Raw genomic sequence first — 14,767 nt, 5'->3', positions numbered from 1 at the left:
CCTTGCAGGGAAGTTGTTCCAGTCTGTTAGTCATGTTAACTGAGACAACCAGAGCAGTCAGCATGCAGTACCATAATGGTGTTATGGTTAATAAATTAGCTGCAGCAATAGTCTTTAGTCAGTCTGCTCAGTGGAATACACACTCTTAAGGAACAGATTTACTGGAAGACAATGAACTCAACTAGTCTTTCACAATTCCAAATCCTATGAATCTTTATGAGATGTTTTAGGAGGATTTAACAAAGTGAGTGTGCTAAGTTGATGAGTAAATATATCAAGATTGCTAATACAAATAACAAATGAACTCTCATGATGATTAAAAATGCTCACAAAGTGTAATCTGTTTTTGTTTGGAATATTCAGCTGACCCTGAAAATTCAGGAGAATAGCTAATGTGAGAATAAAAACAAAACAAAACAAAAACCTTCCCATTGCTTTAGAAATATACTAGTGCTCAAGCCTATTCTATGAGTTAGGTAATATTTTTATAAAAAAATGTTTTAACTTGTTTTGGGGTGCATTCTAGTGAAATTTAGTCATAACTTAAGTCCATAGGCATATCTTACATATATATATATTTAATATCCAACATTAGTCACATACAATGTATACCCATTGAAATCAATTATTTAAAATGGGTCTACTCTGAGTATGACTAATATCACTCACTGAATTCATTTGTGGCTGACACTTAACTGCCAGTAGGTGTGTGTAGGATTTCAGCCTTAGAGATGATTTTCAGTATATTGTCTGGAAAATGCTTAATTGGCTTCTGTGTATTTTAATGATAACAGCCAACATTATGCAATAAATTGCTAGCGAATGAATTTTTTTTAAGAAAGCAATTAGTTTTCCTTAGAGAAATTAAAGGTGATAAAATAATCCAGTTTGGGACTTGTTCCTCTCTAGGAATGAGCTAACCTTTGTTACTTGCAATGCTGATGCCCAGTTCATTTTGGGCAAAATACAGTTAGAGTATGTTTTTATATAGTAAGTTTGAAACATAACTATTGTAAAAATTCAAATGTTGTAAGATTATTCTGTAAGTAGTTTGAAGTAATTTAAATGACGTTCCTCCAATGAATTATTTCTTTTATTCCCTTGGAAGTGGTGTTTGGTAATTAAGTTTATATGCCTTGTGCTCTGGTGATGCCAACACCTGTCTTTGAATGAACAGTGTTTAAACAGGAGCAATAGCCAGTTGAAAGGGCACCAAGAGCTCTTTAAAGCCTAATTAGGAACTGAAAGGGAGATGAAGCAAGTAGGACAAGAGATGAGAAAGTGGTTTAGATGATATTCCCAAAGCAAAGTTCCTCATTAGAACAATAAACAGATGATCAAAGTATGCCAAGTTGTCATTTTATCTCTCCGTTTCCCAGCAGTTGTGACTATCAGTTTGTACCCAAATAATATTTGGTTATCAAGGCTTTCTCTACATGTTTACACATTTGAAATCTTACCCTTTTCCTTGCTCTTTCCTGAATGATAGGTATCATAGTCTGTGGGATTTTGTTGTTGTTGTTGTTTAGAAAGTTACAGCAGAATATTTATTTTCCAGCAAGATTTGTCCTCAGTCGTTGAACACATGTTTTCATTTTACTTGAAGTACTAAAATTGTAGTTTTCAATAGCTATGGCACTTGTATGCATATGACCATTTTTCTTGAAATAATCATATGGTCTGTTTTATAAATGAACATCTTAAAGATACATCACACAGAACCATATGGGATATATTATATAATTAAAAACTATATGACTGCTACTAGCTTTTTTGTAGGTTAGAAGTACGTCAGATTTTATTACTTTTGTTTACAAACATGGTTTTAGTTTGTGTACATACACACAAACATTTTTGATTATCCAAACCCTTCATTTGTAATGCAGAGATAAAATGACTATGCATGAATATACTGAATTGGCTTTGAATTCAAATCCTTAAGACAAAAACTTACCACATTGTAAGTTTCTCTTAAACACATTAATCTACAAAATATTACCTCAAGATGTAACTATTCTTAATTGTGGTAATTGATAAAGGAAAGTTGGCTGAAGTGTAAACCAGTCAAAAATTCTTCTGCTTACAGTGATTATCAAGAGCTCAAAAATTTAACAGTTGACTGATGTTTTAACTTGTAACATTTATACTGGCTCACTAGCTTGCCTTTTCTAATCAGCTATATTTTACACACTAATTTTATATTTTTTAAAATACTTCAATTCTATGCTATTATCCAAGTTATTATCAAGGTCTGAGGAAATTTGGGGCGGAGAAAATGTTTGCTTTTTCCAGGGATCCACCCCCACAATTCTTAGCACAGCCTCTGACATTTCATTATGCTTACTTCTAAGGCTGCAGTGCTAAGCCCCACTAAACTGAGTGAGTCTGAATAAACATCCATAGAATCGCACTGAAAATATAATAAATTTATCATATTGTACAATTGTATATGTTGAGTTATGAATTATGTGCGTCATCATAGTGTGAAACATATTTAGATTTGATAGGCATACAAGCACTGCATATATTTCAATTTCCCCCTAAAAAATTTCCACCCACCCACAGCTTCACTACATGCTTACCTGGGAGTAAGTTACTGAACTCAGTGGAGAATCCTTCCCAGTAGACGTGTATAGGATTGGACTGTAAATCAATTAAATTTGCCCATCAGTTTTGTGAGTTTCTAATTTTATTTTGTAGGCTAGTTCAAAATTCTGTATGCAACATCAGCAGCCCCATAGGTCAGTTTTAATAGGTCTTCCTTTCCAGCTAACTGCTGTCTCATAATTGTAGTATATTTCTTACTTTGTTCAAATGTTGCAACACACATTAAGCAGTCTGGAAAAAGAACATAAGCAGCCTGATCCATAAACTATTTAGTCCCATTGAAATCTGCTTAAATCCAAGTGCTCTGATTTTTGTATCACAGACACAGGAGGACTAGAATGGGTAATTAGACAAACAAGGCTTAAGAAGCTACATAAATCCTTGGCTGCATTCCTAAAGGTTGAGTTGTGAAAGAAAGGCAGTTCAAACAGTAGTTTTTGGATATGCCTTGGTTTACACAATTCCGTTCTCCACATTCCCATGGTAGACGAGGCTTGGCATGTAAAGTGGCAGAGAGGAGCTACCAAAAGAAAGGAAAAATGAAGCACAGAGGAATGTGTTTTCTCTCCCTTCCACACATAGGATTAGGGCAAGGGGTCAGATTTAAAGAGGCCAATAGATAAATATATTGGGGTGAGATATTGGGGTTAGCTGGGACTCAGAAGGTTCAGCAAGCTTTCAGCTAAACAGGGATTTTTCAGTTGTCAGTTCTTCATTGGCCATCCATCTGCCAAAGTGCTTGGGATGCAACTACGGAATCTGGCAAATTTTTGTAGAACTGTTGTCCAGTTCTGTTTGTCTGACAGTGCTGATGAGTCTGGCTGTTATACTTTTAAATAAAAAACACTGTTTTGTGTTCCTGATACTAATATAACTGCTTTCAAAAGCCAGCGGTATTTTTATACATATTTGTGATTTGATGACTTGCAACTTCAAATGATGACTTGCACTTGTGAAATGGTCATCGCAGACAAATCACCATACCAGACATAACCACAAATACAATACTTCTCAAAGGAGGCAGTTCACTCATTGAGCCACAGGTTTTTGAGCAAACAGTGGTATGTGCATATGTGAATTATCCATAACTTGCTATTTAAATATAGAAAGTGATAGATGCAGACAAGTCTTAAAATAGAGCCTGGATTCATTAAAAAGCAAGAGTGCAAAAGAATTATCTCACTGTTGGGAAGCAACCAAGAAATGTTTTTGAACCACATCTATTATCCATTTTAATCGTTTTGGATTCTTTTCAAATATAGACTGGTTCCCTTGCAGCGTCTTCTGCCAGGAAAGTGGGAAATGTTCCAGAGAAATGTTCACTTAATAATGCTGTACTGTGGGTCCCAGATGGAGGCCTGTTTCCCTTAGATCTCAATTACAATCTGCTCCTGCTTTTGCTACAGACCAACAGTGAGAGCTTGAAAAGTTGGTGTACTATAAACTCCTCAGTATTTATATTTTGCTGCAACTTCTCTTTCCTTTCTTACTGAAGTGCTGCCAGAATTAATCAGCAAAATCATTCTGATGGTTGCAATATTCTCCTGGGACTGTGGTTGCTTAATGAATTAGACTATATGTAAGCAAATGCTCACAAATCAGAAATGATGTTGTTTGAGACTGACTTCATTATATAACATAGTCGTTGTTAGAAAAAGGAGAATTGTCAACCAGTGGTTCAACCCATGTTTTCCTGTGTAATGGCGAACTGACTGAAAAACAGCACAGGGGGCGCTGGCACAGGTGGTGTTGTCAGTTGTTGTCCTGGCTATCAGAGCCTATTCCAATTAAACCACACAGAAATACACCGGGCAAACACTTGAAATAACTTACATGTAGTTTTCATGCTAGCATGGGTTACAAAGTACCATGTAAAGCTTGTACTACACACAGTGGGAGATCCCTGTAGTGAATATTCTCAGATGATCTGACCACCCAGTAGAAATATCTCCAGTGGCTCCACATGGTAGGTGTAGCCTAAGAATCAAGTCCTTAGTCCACATCAGTCCATTTGGTGCAAAGGATATGTACTTTAGTGAGACAGTATTCCTATATTCTGGTGCTCTTTCAACATTTCTTTGTATAATGATTCGTAAGGTATTAAGAATCTGGGATTCTGTTACAGCAAACTGCTCACTAATTCATGAAGTTTGTGACCCACTGGGTGTTATCCTCATGTTCCATGAAGATGAGAGTTACACAGCATCAGTGCCTGATGTATTACAGTCCAGTATTTAATGACTGGGTGGAGGAGTTAGGTTAGACAAGATTTGACTATACTTTTCACATTTTTAAAGAATTTGGCATATTACACTTTTAAGCCAGCATGAATTTTGAGCATTGTAAAAATGCCTTTACAAGGTATACATAGACTTGATGAATCATCTAGCTATGCTTTAGCTGAACCAGATAAACAGCTTGTTCAAGGTACCACAGCTGCTTTTCTCTGTTCCTCTTTATGTAAATAGGCTGTTATTGTGCTAGTCAGATACTATGTCAAAGGGGGAAGGAGTTGCTGTATGTGGTTTCTGATTCGCATCCTCTCTTCTAGTACTAGTACTGGTATTAATGTGATGTTTGAAGTTCTGTAATGTCCCCCCTCAAAAAAAACCACCTCTCTTTATTCTAGGATGCAAATCCTTTTGATGCTGCTGCAGGGTATCGTAACCTTACACATGAAGAGGTCTTACAAGAATTAGTGAAACATAAAGAACAATTGAAGAAGAAGGACACCCATATTCGTGAACTTGAGGACTATATTGACAATCTTCTTGTGCGAGTAATGGAAGAAACTCCTAGTATTCTCCGAGTGCCATATGAACCTTCTCGGCGAGCTGGCAAATTTTCAAAAAGCTAAGCCAGTGCCAACACCCGATGGTATTTCTTCAATAAGGTGGACTGCTTATTTCAGTGTTTTGATATCTTTGCTTCCCTTTTTAACTCTTTAAATCCTGAGAGAGTTTTACTCCAAATACTGTCAAAACTGGCAACCCACACATGAGCTGCATAACGCTTTTTGGAAAAGTAAGATTTAAATTCCATTTGCTATGAAACATTCCTCTTAACATTTACATGCAGGCGTCTTTTGTTTTGTTTTTAAATTTTGTAGTAACTTGTATACCACTATGAGCTACACAATCCCAGACACATACTTGAATATTTATTTTGCACTTCAATCAGTCTCTTTGATGTTACAGCATGCTGTCTATGTGTATGCGCACAAGCGGGATGTGTTTTGCAGCTCTAAACGAAGGAAAATCTGAAGATGTGAGATTTTATTGTTAGCATTTTATGACTAGGAATCACCAGTAGAGGCTTATCAGTGAGGAAGTGTCATGTGTTTTTACATAAGGATGCTGACAGCAATGGTTCCTGGATGGAATGTATTTGAAGCATTTGTGCCCAATAAGAGTCAGGGGCTTTTGAAATGGCAAGTAGCAATTTATTAAAATTGGTATGGATACTAAATATGAGGACATGGCATGCAAATATGCATTAAGTAAAGAAAGCATAGGAAAGTGATGAATGAATACCTCATTTTCTGAAAGTTTATATGAATTATGGGAGATAATGCTGATGGACATGTCAGCATTTACATATTTCCTTGGCTTTTGCCAAATCTGGGAAATGGAAATTGTGTGCTCGCTTGTGTTTCCCAATCTAGGAGAGTGCTTTTTAAAATGGGGAGTTGTTGTTCTTTTCTTAAGTACTATATTCTTTGTCCAAATCAAATATAGACCTTCACTTATGAGTGACAGATGTATTTGGTTAAGCATGTCTCTTGACTAGGTGACATTTGTGTATAGTGTGCCTGTTGCAAAGTAGCAAAATGCAATTCTAATGGGAAGCACTGCCGTGAAGAGAAAGATAGTTTGCTATACAAGTAATAAAAACTTTGCATTGTTTTAATTTGCTTTATACGAAACCTTAAACAGAATGTTTGCTAACATGAAGTGAAATATAGGTTTAAACATAAGGTACATGAAGTGTTAAGAAGGTTTCTTTTTCTTTTGAGATTTTCATTTTTCTTGCTTGTAATCTACATTTCTCAAATATAGACCTAAAGAGGGTTTCCCCCTCCTTTTAGACTGATAAAGAATACTAATTGAAATAGCTCTATTTTTTTGTTGCTACCAGGTCAAGAACCTTTCCTTAATCAAAACATTCTTTTAACTAAAATAATAAGGCAGAGCTATCATCAGAATATGATGGAAAGGGGAGTGTTTCTATTATTGAATATCCTCAGCCACATTAAGCAGAATATTGTGCCATGGACAGATTCATTTCCACTTTCCTATAGCAATTTTGTCATTCCTAATACATGAGTAACTCTAAATGTTGGTACTGTGTCTTAGAAGAACATGAAGACCTTTTTCTGTAAATCTGTGTACTTTCACTTTAGATGAATACCAAAGGATACATATTCTAAGCTATTTTTGTGTTTTAAGGTTAACTACTGTGTTTGAAACAGATGCTTTACCATCATCATTTATACCAGAATGTATTTTAAAATTCCATTGCTCACTTAAAGCTTGCAGATCCAAAGTACCATACTTAATGACTACCATCCATGATACTGGAAATTACAGGGCCGCTGGTGTTTAACTTGAACTTCCATTATATGCAAGTTCATTATGTGTCTTCAATGAGCATTCCTCAGCTACAACAGAAGAGTATAAGCCACAGAATTCTGAACTCATGTTAATTATTAACTCTTTTATTTTCAATCACCTTTCGAATTACTTCTGTTAGCATCTTAATGTGAAAGATCAAACTGTTTGACTATAGAGCTTTTCTCATACACAGAACTTTAGTTAACATTTTGTGAAGGGTTGTCGTGTGCTTTCAATCTGATCTATAAGTGAATTCAAGCACCTTTGTATTTCCAATATTTAAGTGCAAATATCAGAAACAATGGCAAATACATTCATAAAATTATTATTGTTAAGACAGAAAAATACAGTGTTTATAAGCAACAAAACCTCTTCATAATTTGTGACAAAAAGTGACTACTGGAAATATAACTTTGAATACTGATCCATATTCTCTGAGCAATTCTGAGCTACACTATAGGGTAGGCACAGGACTGTCCTGTACAAATATATGCTTCTAGGAGCAATGACCAAGGTTCAGCTCTGGCCTGAGAATAACTTTGGTGAGAGCACACTCCAGTATTTGTATGTCTTCAGATTCTATGTTTCTATTTAAACTATATACAATATTCATTTTATAATAAAACACTGCCCCCCAATATTTTTTTTATTTACCTGTAGCATTAAGCAATTTCTGCTGAGTTGTTTTAGGAGCTTCAAAACCCACGTACAGTTTATCACCAAGATGGACAGTATTGGGAATGCCCGCATTTTACCCATCCTTCTATTCTCTGTCTTGTGAAAAATTAGCATGAAGGGCTTTTTGGCAATCGTACTTTATTCCTTTTCAAGTTGCACCACCTAAGAGCAGAATGGCTAGCATTTCTTGTAAAGTATATGAAGGCCATTCTTAGGGTTGTAGCTATCAAGTGAAAAGTTGCTACCAGAAAGAATGTTTAGTGTTATATTACTTTTCACTGCTGTATTTTAAATGTTTATGTTGAACTTGATTGCCACTTTCCAATGAATGTAGACTTATTCACAGATTATGCTTAGCTACATCTATTGTTGTTTGCTGTAAATCAAGGGCTAGTTGTAGTGTTCCAGCTGTTAAAACCTTGCCTTGTATTTGAGCGCTTTATGAATGGGGTCATATCCTCAATTAAGCATTTTAACGAACCGTTATTCCCACCTCCCACCCCAAGCTCTTCGCTCAATTAAAAAGGAAACGTATGTCTTAAAATATATTTATTGCTGCAGCGGAACATTATTTACAACTATATATTTTTTAAAAATGTAACTTAGGCTAAGGGTTTCCCCACAAGCTGAGCTCTGTGTGTCCTTAAAAGCTGTAGAAGTGGAAGAATTGAAAATGTATGTATTTTAAAATATGTTTGTTGTGTGTCAAAATTCTTTGCTCCCAAGCAACTAATGAAGGATTACAGCACTGATAGATGAACAAGTCTGTTGTGGGTTCTGTTAAAATATTTTTCTCCCAGGCGTCCTAAGGGCCGAGCAGGAGAAGCAGGTTGTGCATCAGTATGACTTGCATTCTGACATCCCCATTTATGCGTGTCCAAATTGACTCTAAATCTAGGTACCATTACCAGCAGTATTATGCAACAGTTACAGGACTTTAACAGATTGACTTCTTTGGTGAAGATTCTCTGATTGATATCTATCAATTAAGGTACCTCTGCCAGCAGCATTGTTGGCCATCACTTAGTCCTGTAGAATATAGGCCTCCAGTTGTTACCTGCTATCGGGAGCTCAGCTGTGACATCTGCAGCAGAGAACCTTCTTTATTCATGGCAGCTCCTTGTGTGACTTTACAAACTGCTCTTCCAATGCTTACAGTACAGATAAATTTGTGTGCAGCAATGGGGTGGGACCACATGCACATCCCACAACCCATTTGTATATGTCCCTTTTCACATGAGTAATGTCTGAAGAGCATTTCTATGTTCCGGGAATCTGAAGCAAATACAGCACATTCTGTTCTGAATTGGTTGCAAATGTATTTAGTACAACAAGATGCTGTACTAGAGACTTAAACAACTATACAAAAGATAGGTGCATGTCTTGGATAAAAGAGGGTTCCTTTGTTTTTGTGCAATGACTAATCATTTGTACGGATTTTCCCTTTCCAAAATTGAAAGTCACATCTTATGTGACACCTGTATATATAGAATGATGAAATGCATGAACTATCATTTTGACTGCTTTTGTAAACTTGAACATGTTTTATTTGATCAAAATTGTAATCTTAATTTTAGAGATTCACTCCAGTTATTGTTGCATGTCAGACATCAATAAAATGCTACTGTGCACTCCATAGCCACAGCCATTTGTCTGGTCATTCTAAAACATTCAGTGCAGCAAGGATTTAAAATCCACTTCAAGGTTTGTAATATTCATACTGTGAAAAATTAACTAATACAAGTTTGATGATCAGTGATGCAAATGGGTGGCATAAATTGTCTGGGAATTTTGAGAGTAGTATTTGTACTTAGCTTCTCAATCATAAACCTGAAAAATGGATAAAAGCAGCAATTTTGTAAGAAAATAAAAAGAGTAGTCATGAAGTAAGCAAGTCATTTCAGTTCATTTTAAGCAGTAGGTCTTCTGTTGCTCCTTGCAGTGTGTGTTTCAGTTGCATTAATAATGTGATGGATGTAGTAAGTTCAACTGTAGCCTACACCAGCCCTGCATTTTCTGATGTCATGATTTCCAACACAAGACATTCGCTGTGGTCTAAACCATTGAGCCTCTTGGGCTTGCCAATCAGAAGATCGGCAGTTCAAATCCCCACATCAGGGTGAGCTCCCGTTGTTCTGTCCCAGCTCCTGCTAACCTAGCAGTTTGAAAGCATAGCAGTGCAAGTAGATAAATAGGTACCGCTGTGGAGGAAACGCCATTTCCGCATGCTCTGGTTTCCGTCACAGTGTCCCGTTGTGCCAGAAGCAGTTTAGTCATGCTGGCCACATGACCTGGAAAGCTGTCTGTGGACAAATGCCAGCTCTCCCAGACTAAAAACAAGATGAACGCTGCAACCCCATAGTCACCTTTGACTGGACTTAACTGTCCAGGGGTCCTTTACCTTTTTACCTTTATATTCCTGGAGAGTTGCCCATGTTAGTGTCCTCCAGCAAAGAAAAAGTCTTCTGGCATCTTAAAGGCTAACACATTTATTTATGGCATATGTTTTCATTCGCAGTCAGGGTGAAGGAATTGTAAACCAGGAAGTCAGAAAGGAAACTAAGTGCAGAAAAGTACAGATGGTGTCAACGCAGACTGTTTTTCTGAATTATCTGGGCTGTAGAATTATCAACCCAGGTAGGAGATATGGGCTGCTGTCCCCAGCATCCCCTCACACCCACCCCACCTTGACATTCTTATGCAAAGGGAGCTATCTTCCCACATTCACTTGAACATGGGCAGAATAATAATACTAGAACCTTTTGTGATCAGGAGCCTTGATAAAGCAGGTCCCAATCACTTGGAGGCTTCTTGCATTCAAGCAGACATGCATAGGAGCCTCCTTCAGACTTAATCTGTTTAACACAGGAAGGTTTGGTCCGGTCCACAAGGTGGTATCCAGTGCTCTCATTCTGCCCAGAATTCTGCTAATGGAATAGACTTTCCCCCACCTCTGATCCCTAAGTGCCCTCAAAATCAGCTTTAGGGGGGGTGGGTTGGGGCACCTTCTGGAGAAGATTTTGGGAGGGGGGGGATGGGAATGTAGTTACACCTATGGCTGATCTTAAAGCCCAGGAAGACTTGTACATTTGCAAGCATTCCTTTAGAAAACCTGGTTCAAAACAGGATAGTAACCTGTGCTTTAAATTGTGCTTGGAAATGCACCTGCTTCCCATGCAGCCAGTGTAGATAACCATCAGCAGGATTGTACCCAACAACTCATCCTCCATGCCTAAATCTGTGCCCTTTTTAAAAAAGAAAAAAAATCCTGCCTGGAAATTTCAGTTGAAAAAGTGCCTGAAGACAAGAAATGTTTTTGCCCATTCATTATTAAATTGATGTCCCACCTTTCTTTCCAAAGGAGCTCTGGACAGCAAAAACACAAATGATAAAATAAATCATCTAAGAAATAAAACCACAATAAAAACAGGACAACTACAAATAGAATGAATGCCCATGTTCCCATTTAATGTTAAGGTAATTCAGGGATTAGCGTAATGCACTGGCTCACGGGAAGTGGGTTGCTGCTGGGTGACTTAACCGCATCCCCTGTTCGGACAACACCCTGAAACAAATCTTAAATATAGTTCAGCTCAGTTGTGGGATGGGAGGAAGAGATCCGTGTGGAGCTCTGATTTCCAGTGCAAGACAATGACAAATGTTAGGAAGTTTAGCAGATGGGTTAGTAACTAAGGGGTTGTCTGTAAGACATATGTCAGGGCCAAATGTATTGCTTCAGCCTGCTGTCGCCTCCATTTTCTAGGTCTCTAGGACACTTTTATAAATCTTTAGGGATTAAACTAACCAATATCAGCAGGGAACGTCTTAAGAAATCTGGTGTCACAGGACTGTGGCAGACCAGATTGCTTCTATTGTTGCCCTGCGTAGGTGCCTGTCGCTTGGTGCCAATAGCTTTAACAAGGAAAAACACTGCAATGTGTCATGTCACCTCCTCCTCTAAATGATTCATGCAGGCCTTGTTAAGGTGATGTGGGCCTCATTCTCAGATATCTGCGGTTTCCATTAGGAATTCCTTGAAAATTGACTCCCCAGGACACCTTTAGAGGTAACTTCAAAGGGTCTCATTAATGAATATCATGCCATTTATACAAGAGAGCGAACAATAGCATTAGAAAAACCTGTGTTCTCCTTGCTCTTTGGTTAAGTCAATGTATTAGCTCCATAGCAAGATAGAAAAGACAAAGCAGAAATCTGCTTTAACCAGATGTGGAGCTGATCAGTTATCAGTCCTGCTATTTTGTGGTGGTGAGATTTTACCATTAAAATAGCACAATTAACAAGCAGCTAGTTATTAAAATTCACCTAGAGAGCATATTTTGTGTGTGTGTGTGTGTGTGTGTGTGTGAGAGAGAGAGAGAGAGAGAGAGCATGCCTGAATACTTTCAAAATAGTTTGTGAACACGATCATGCATAATTTCATTCCTAATTCTTCCGAAATACAATTTGTTAGAAACTTTTTTGCTCCAACAAGGAGTACATAAAGTGATGAACAGGTATATCAACAAGCAGGAAAAGCCTTTGCAAATCTTCTCTTTAAAAGCCTTCACATTAGAAGAACATATTTCTTACGCATAGTTTGGAAAACAAGGATGGCCCTTCCAGATCAGACCAAAGGTCCAGCTAGTTTAGTATTCTGTTTCCTGTAGGTAGGGTTGCCATATTTTGAACAGCAAAAAAGAGGGCACATTTGCCAACGTCTACTTTTAAGTATGGATCGCTATGCCAACTCTACCCATGAAAAAGAGGGTGTCTATCCTGGAAAAAGAGAACATATAGCAACTCTACACAGTGTCTAAAAGAGGCGGTCCATAAGTGAAGCATAAAGATAGCCCTTTCCTGCTGCTGCTGCTCCCTAGAAGCCAAGTTGAGGGAGAAATAACCCATTTTCCTTAGGCTGCTTCCCCTATTTAAATTGCCCATGTTGTATATGTCATTAATATGCCACAGTTAATAGTGCCTAGAGCAATGGCAGCCATGATGTAAACTGAAAAATGAATGGGTAGATACCCAAACCAGTGCTCTAATTAATATGCCCCATGGCTGATATTTTACGGAAAATTAAGGACATTGCGAGAGCTTATCACAGATCTCCCATGGCTCATGTAGCTTGGATCTTGGATTTGTTTTGCCAGCCAAACGTTTCACTGTATTTCAGATCTAATTGTTACCAACAAACTAATGCCACTTTGCCAGAGCTTCTCCATGCAAGGAATGGGGCAGGCTCCTGTCCAGGAAAGGGCTAAGTCTTAAAACATGACATTAAAGAAAGGCTGCTCATTGTTCCTTGTAACATTTGGTTCTGCCCAGACTCAGCCTCTGTTAGGCACCTGGTGCAACTAGGCTGAAAGAAAACTGCAAACTTGGAGCTATCCCAAAACCTAGGGTTAATTAGAATGTCACCCTTCTTGATGGTTTTATCTACGTTATTACATAAAAACCTCAACCATAAGCAATAGAATGCTTATTTTATATATCCAGACACACACATGCATAATATATTACTTCAGCTTCCAAGTTTTGGAGGCATCAAAAAGTATTTCAGTTTCAGTTAGATATGAATTTTAGGACTACAGTTTGATAAATTTCAATCTATCGGGATTATTAGTATGGTAGACAGAAGGATGGTTTTCATGAAGACAGAAGTACAGTACCAACTGTGTTGAGACATGTTTTTCTACATTGATAAACAAAACTACTGAACACGTTCAACCAAATAAAAAAGCTATCTGTTCCGCTGAAGAATTCATACAATGCTCAGGGCAAGTTACAGCTGGCTTAAAGAGCAAAATCTTTTCTAGTTAAATGACTTATAAAACCATTACATCAATGAAGCTTTTCAGCAAATTTATTCAATTAAAGGGGATTTGTGCCATTTCAACAGTTACTGGATTATAACACACAAATTCTTGCAATTTCAAAATTTTAGAGAATCCAAGACATGGTTTTAAACACACATACACTGCTTTCAGCTAGTAGTGTGGTGGAAGATAGAACAGAAGAAGCAGGAGTCCAGCTAAAATGGCCAGTGCTTAGATCATTTTTATTAGGTGATATCCTGTGCAACAGCAACACCAAAAGTACAAGAATGCAAGTTGAAAAGAGAGTGATCGTACCAATAGATGTGGCCACTCCTACAGAGTCCCAAACAATTTTATCAACAATTTTATCAAAAGAGTCGTCCTGGCTCCATCCCATATTAGCTACATACTGAAGGCCCCAATCAACAGATGACCACTATGGTTATGCCATGCCAATGTTGCCTAATTGTACCTTCCACCCATAAGAAGCAAGCACACTACCAAGAAAAGGTCTACAGTTCTGCCTCCACTACAGATTGCTAGGAGCTGTGGTCAGTAGGAACTAAGCCAGTGCGGTATAGTTCTTTAAAGTGTCTCCAGCCAACCATGAAGCTCACTTAGTGACCTTGGACCAGCTATCATTTCTCAGTTACCTACGTCACAGGCTTCCCATAGGATAAGACGTGTCATGGGAGAACAACTAATGCCACTTTTAACTCCTTGGAGAAAAGGCGAGATAGAAATGTAATTAACTAAGAACACCATGGCTAGGAGAGCAGCAACTACATTTACAAGCACCACAATGACCCCAGATAGCATTAAAACCCTTCAGCAACACAAATACAAAGCAACACAAAGTCATCCTTTTGCCAGTAAAAACACTAAGGTCATATAGAGGATGGACTGCAATTCCAATCACGCAGTTGACAAGAGGCACGCTTGGAGAACCCAAGGACTCTCCAGGAAAGAATTTTATATTTTGCCTTGGGATGAGAAGCTTTACTGTAGGATGCTATGTGAGAATAACCAATTCGTCTTTTTAGTGAGGAA

General features: G+C 37.7%; 1 protein-coding gene across 1 annotated transcript in view; it reads left to right on the top strand.

Annotated features, from left to right (window-relative positions):
• RAB11FIP2 (RAB11 family interacting protein 2) overlaps positions 1–6,516 on the top strand; it is a 34,461-nt gene extending 27,945 nt beyond the window's left edge. The window contains exon 5 of the mRNA XM_082223514.1: positions 5,237–6,516. Within this exon, the coding sequence (XP_082079640.1) occupies positions 5,237–5,464 (228 nt within the window). The 3' untranslated portion in view covers positions 5,465–6,516. The remainder of the gene's footprint in view (positions 1–5,236) is intronic.
• Positions 6,517–14,767: the final 8,251 nt, after the last annotated feature.

The sequence above is a fragment of the Podarcis vaucheri genome, assembly GCF_965113315.1.
Source record: "Podarcis vaucheri genome assembly, chromosome: 5".
Taxonomy (NCBI): domain Eukaryota; kingdom Metazoa; phylum Chordata; class Lepidosauria; order Squamata; family Lacertidae; genus Podarcis; species Podarcis vaucheri.
The sequence above is the reverse complement of the archived record's forward strand: the minus strand, read 5'-3'. Positions and strand labels throughout refer to the sequence as shown.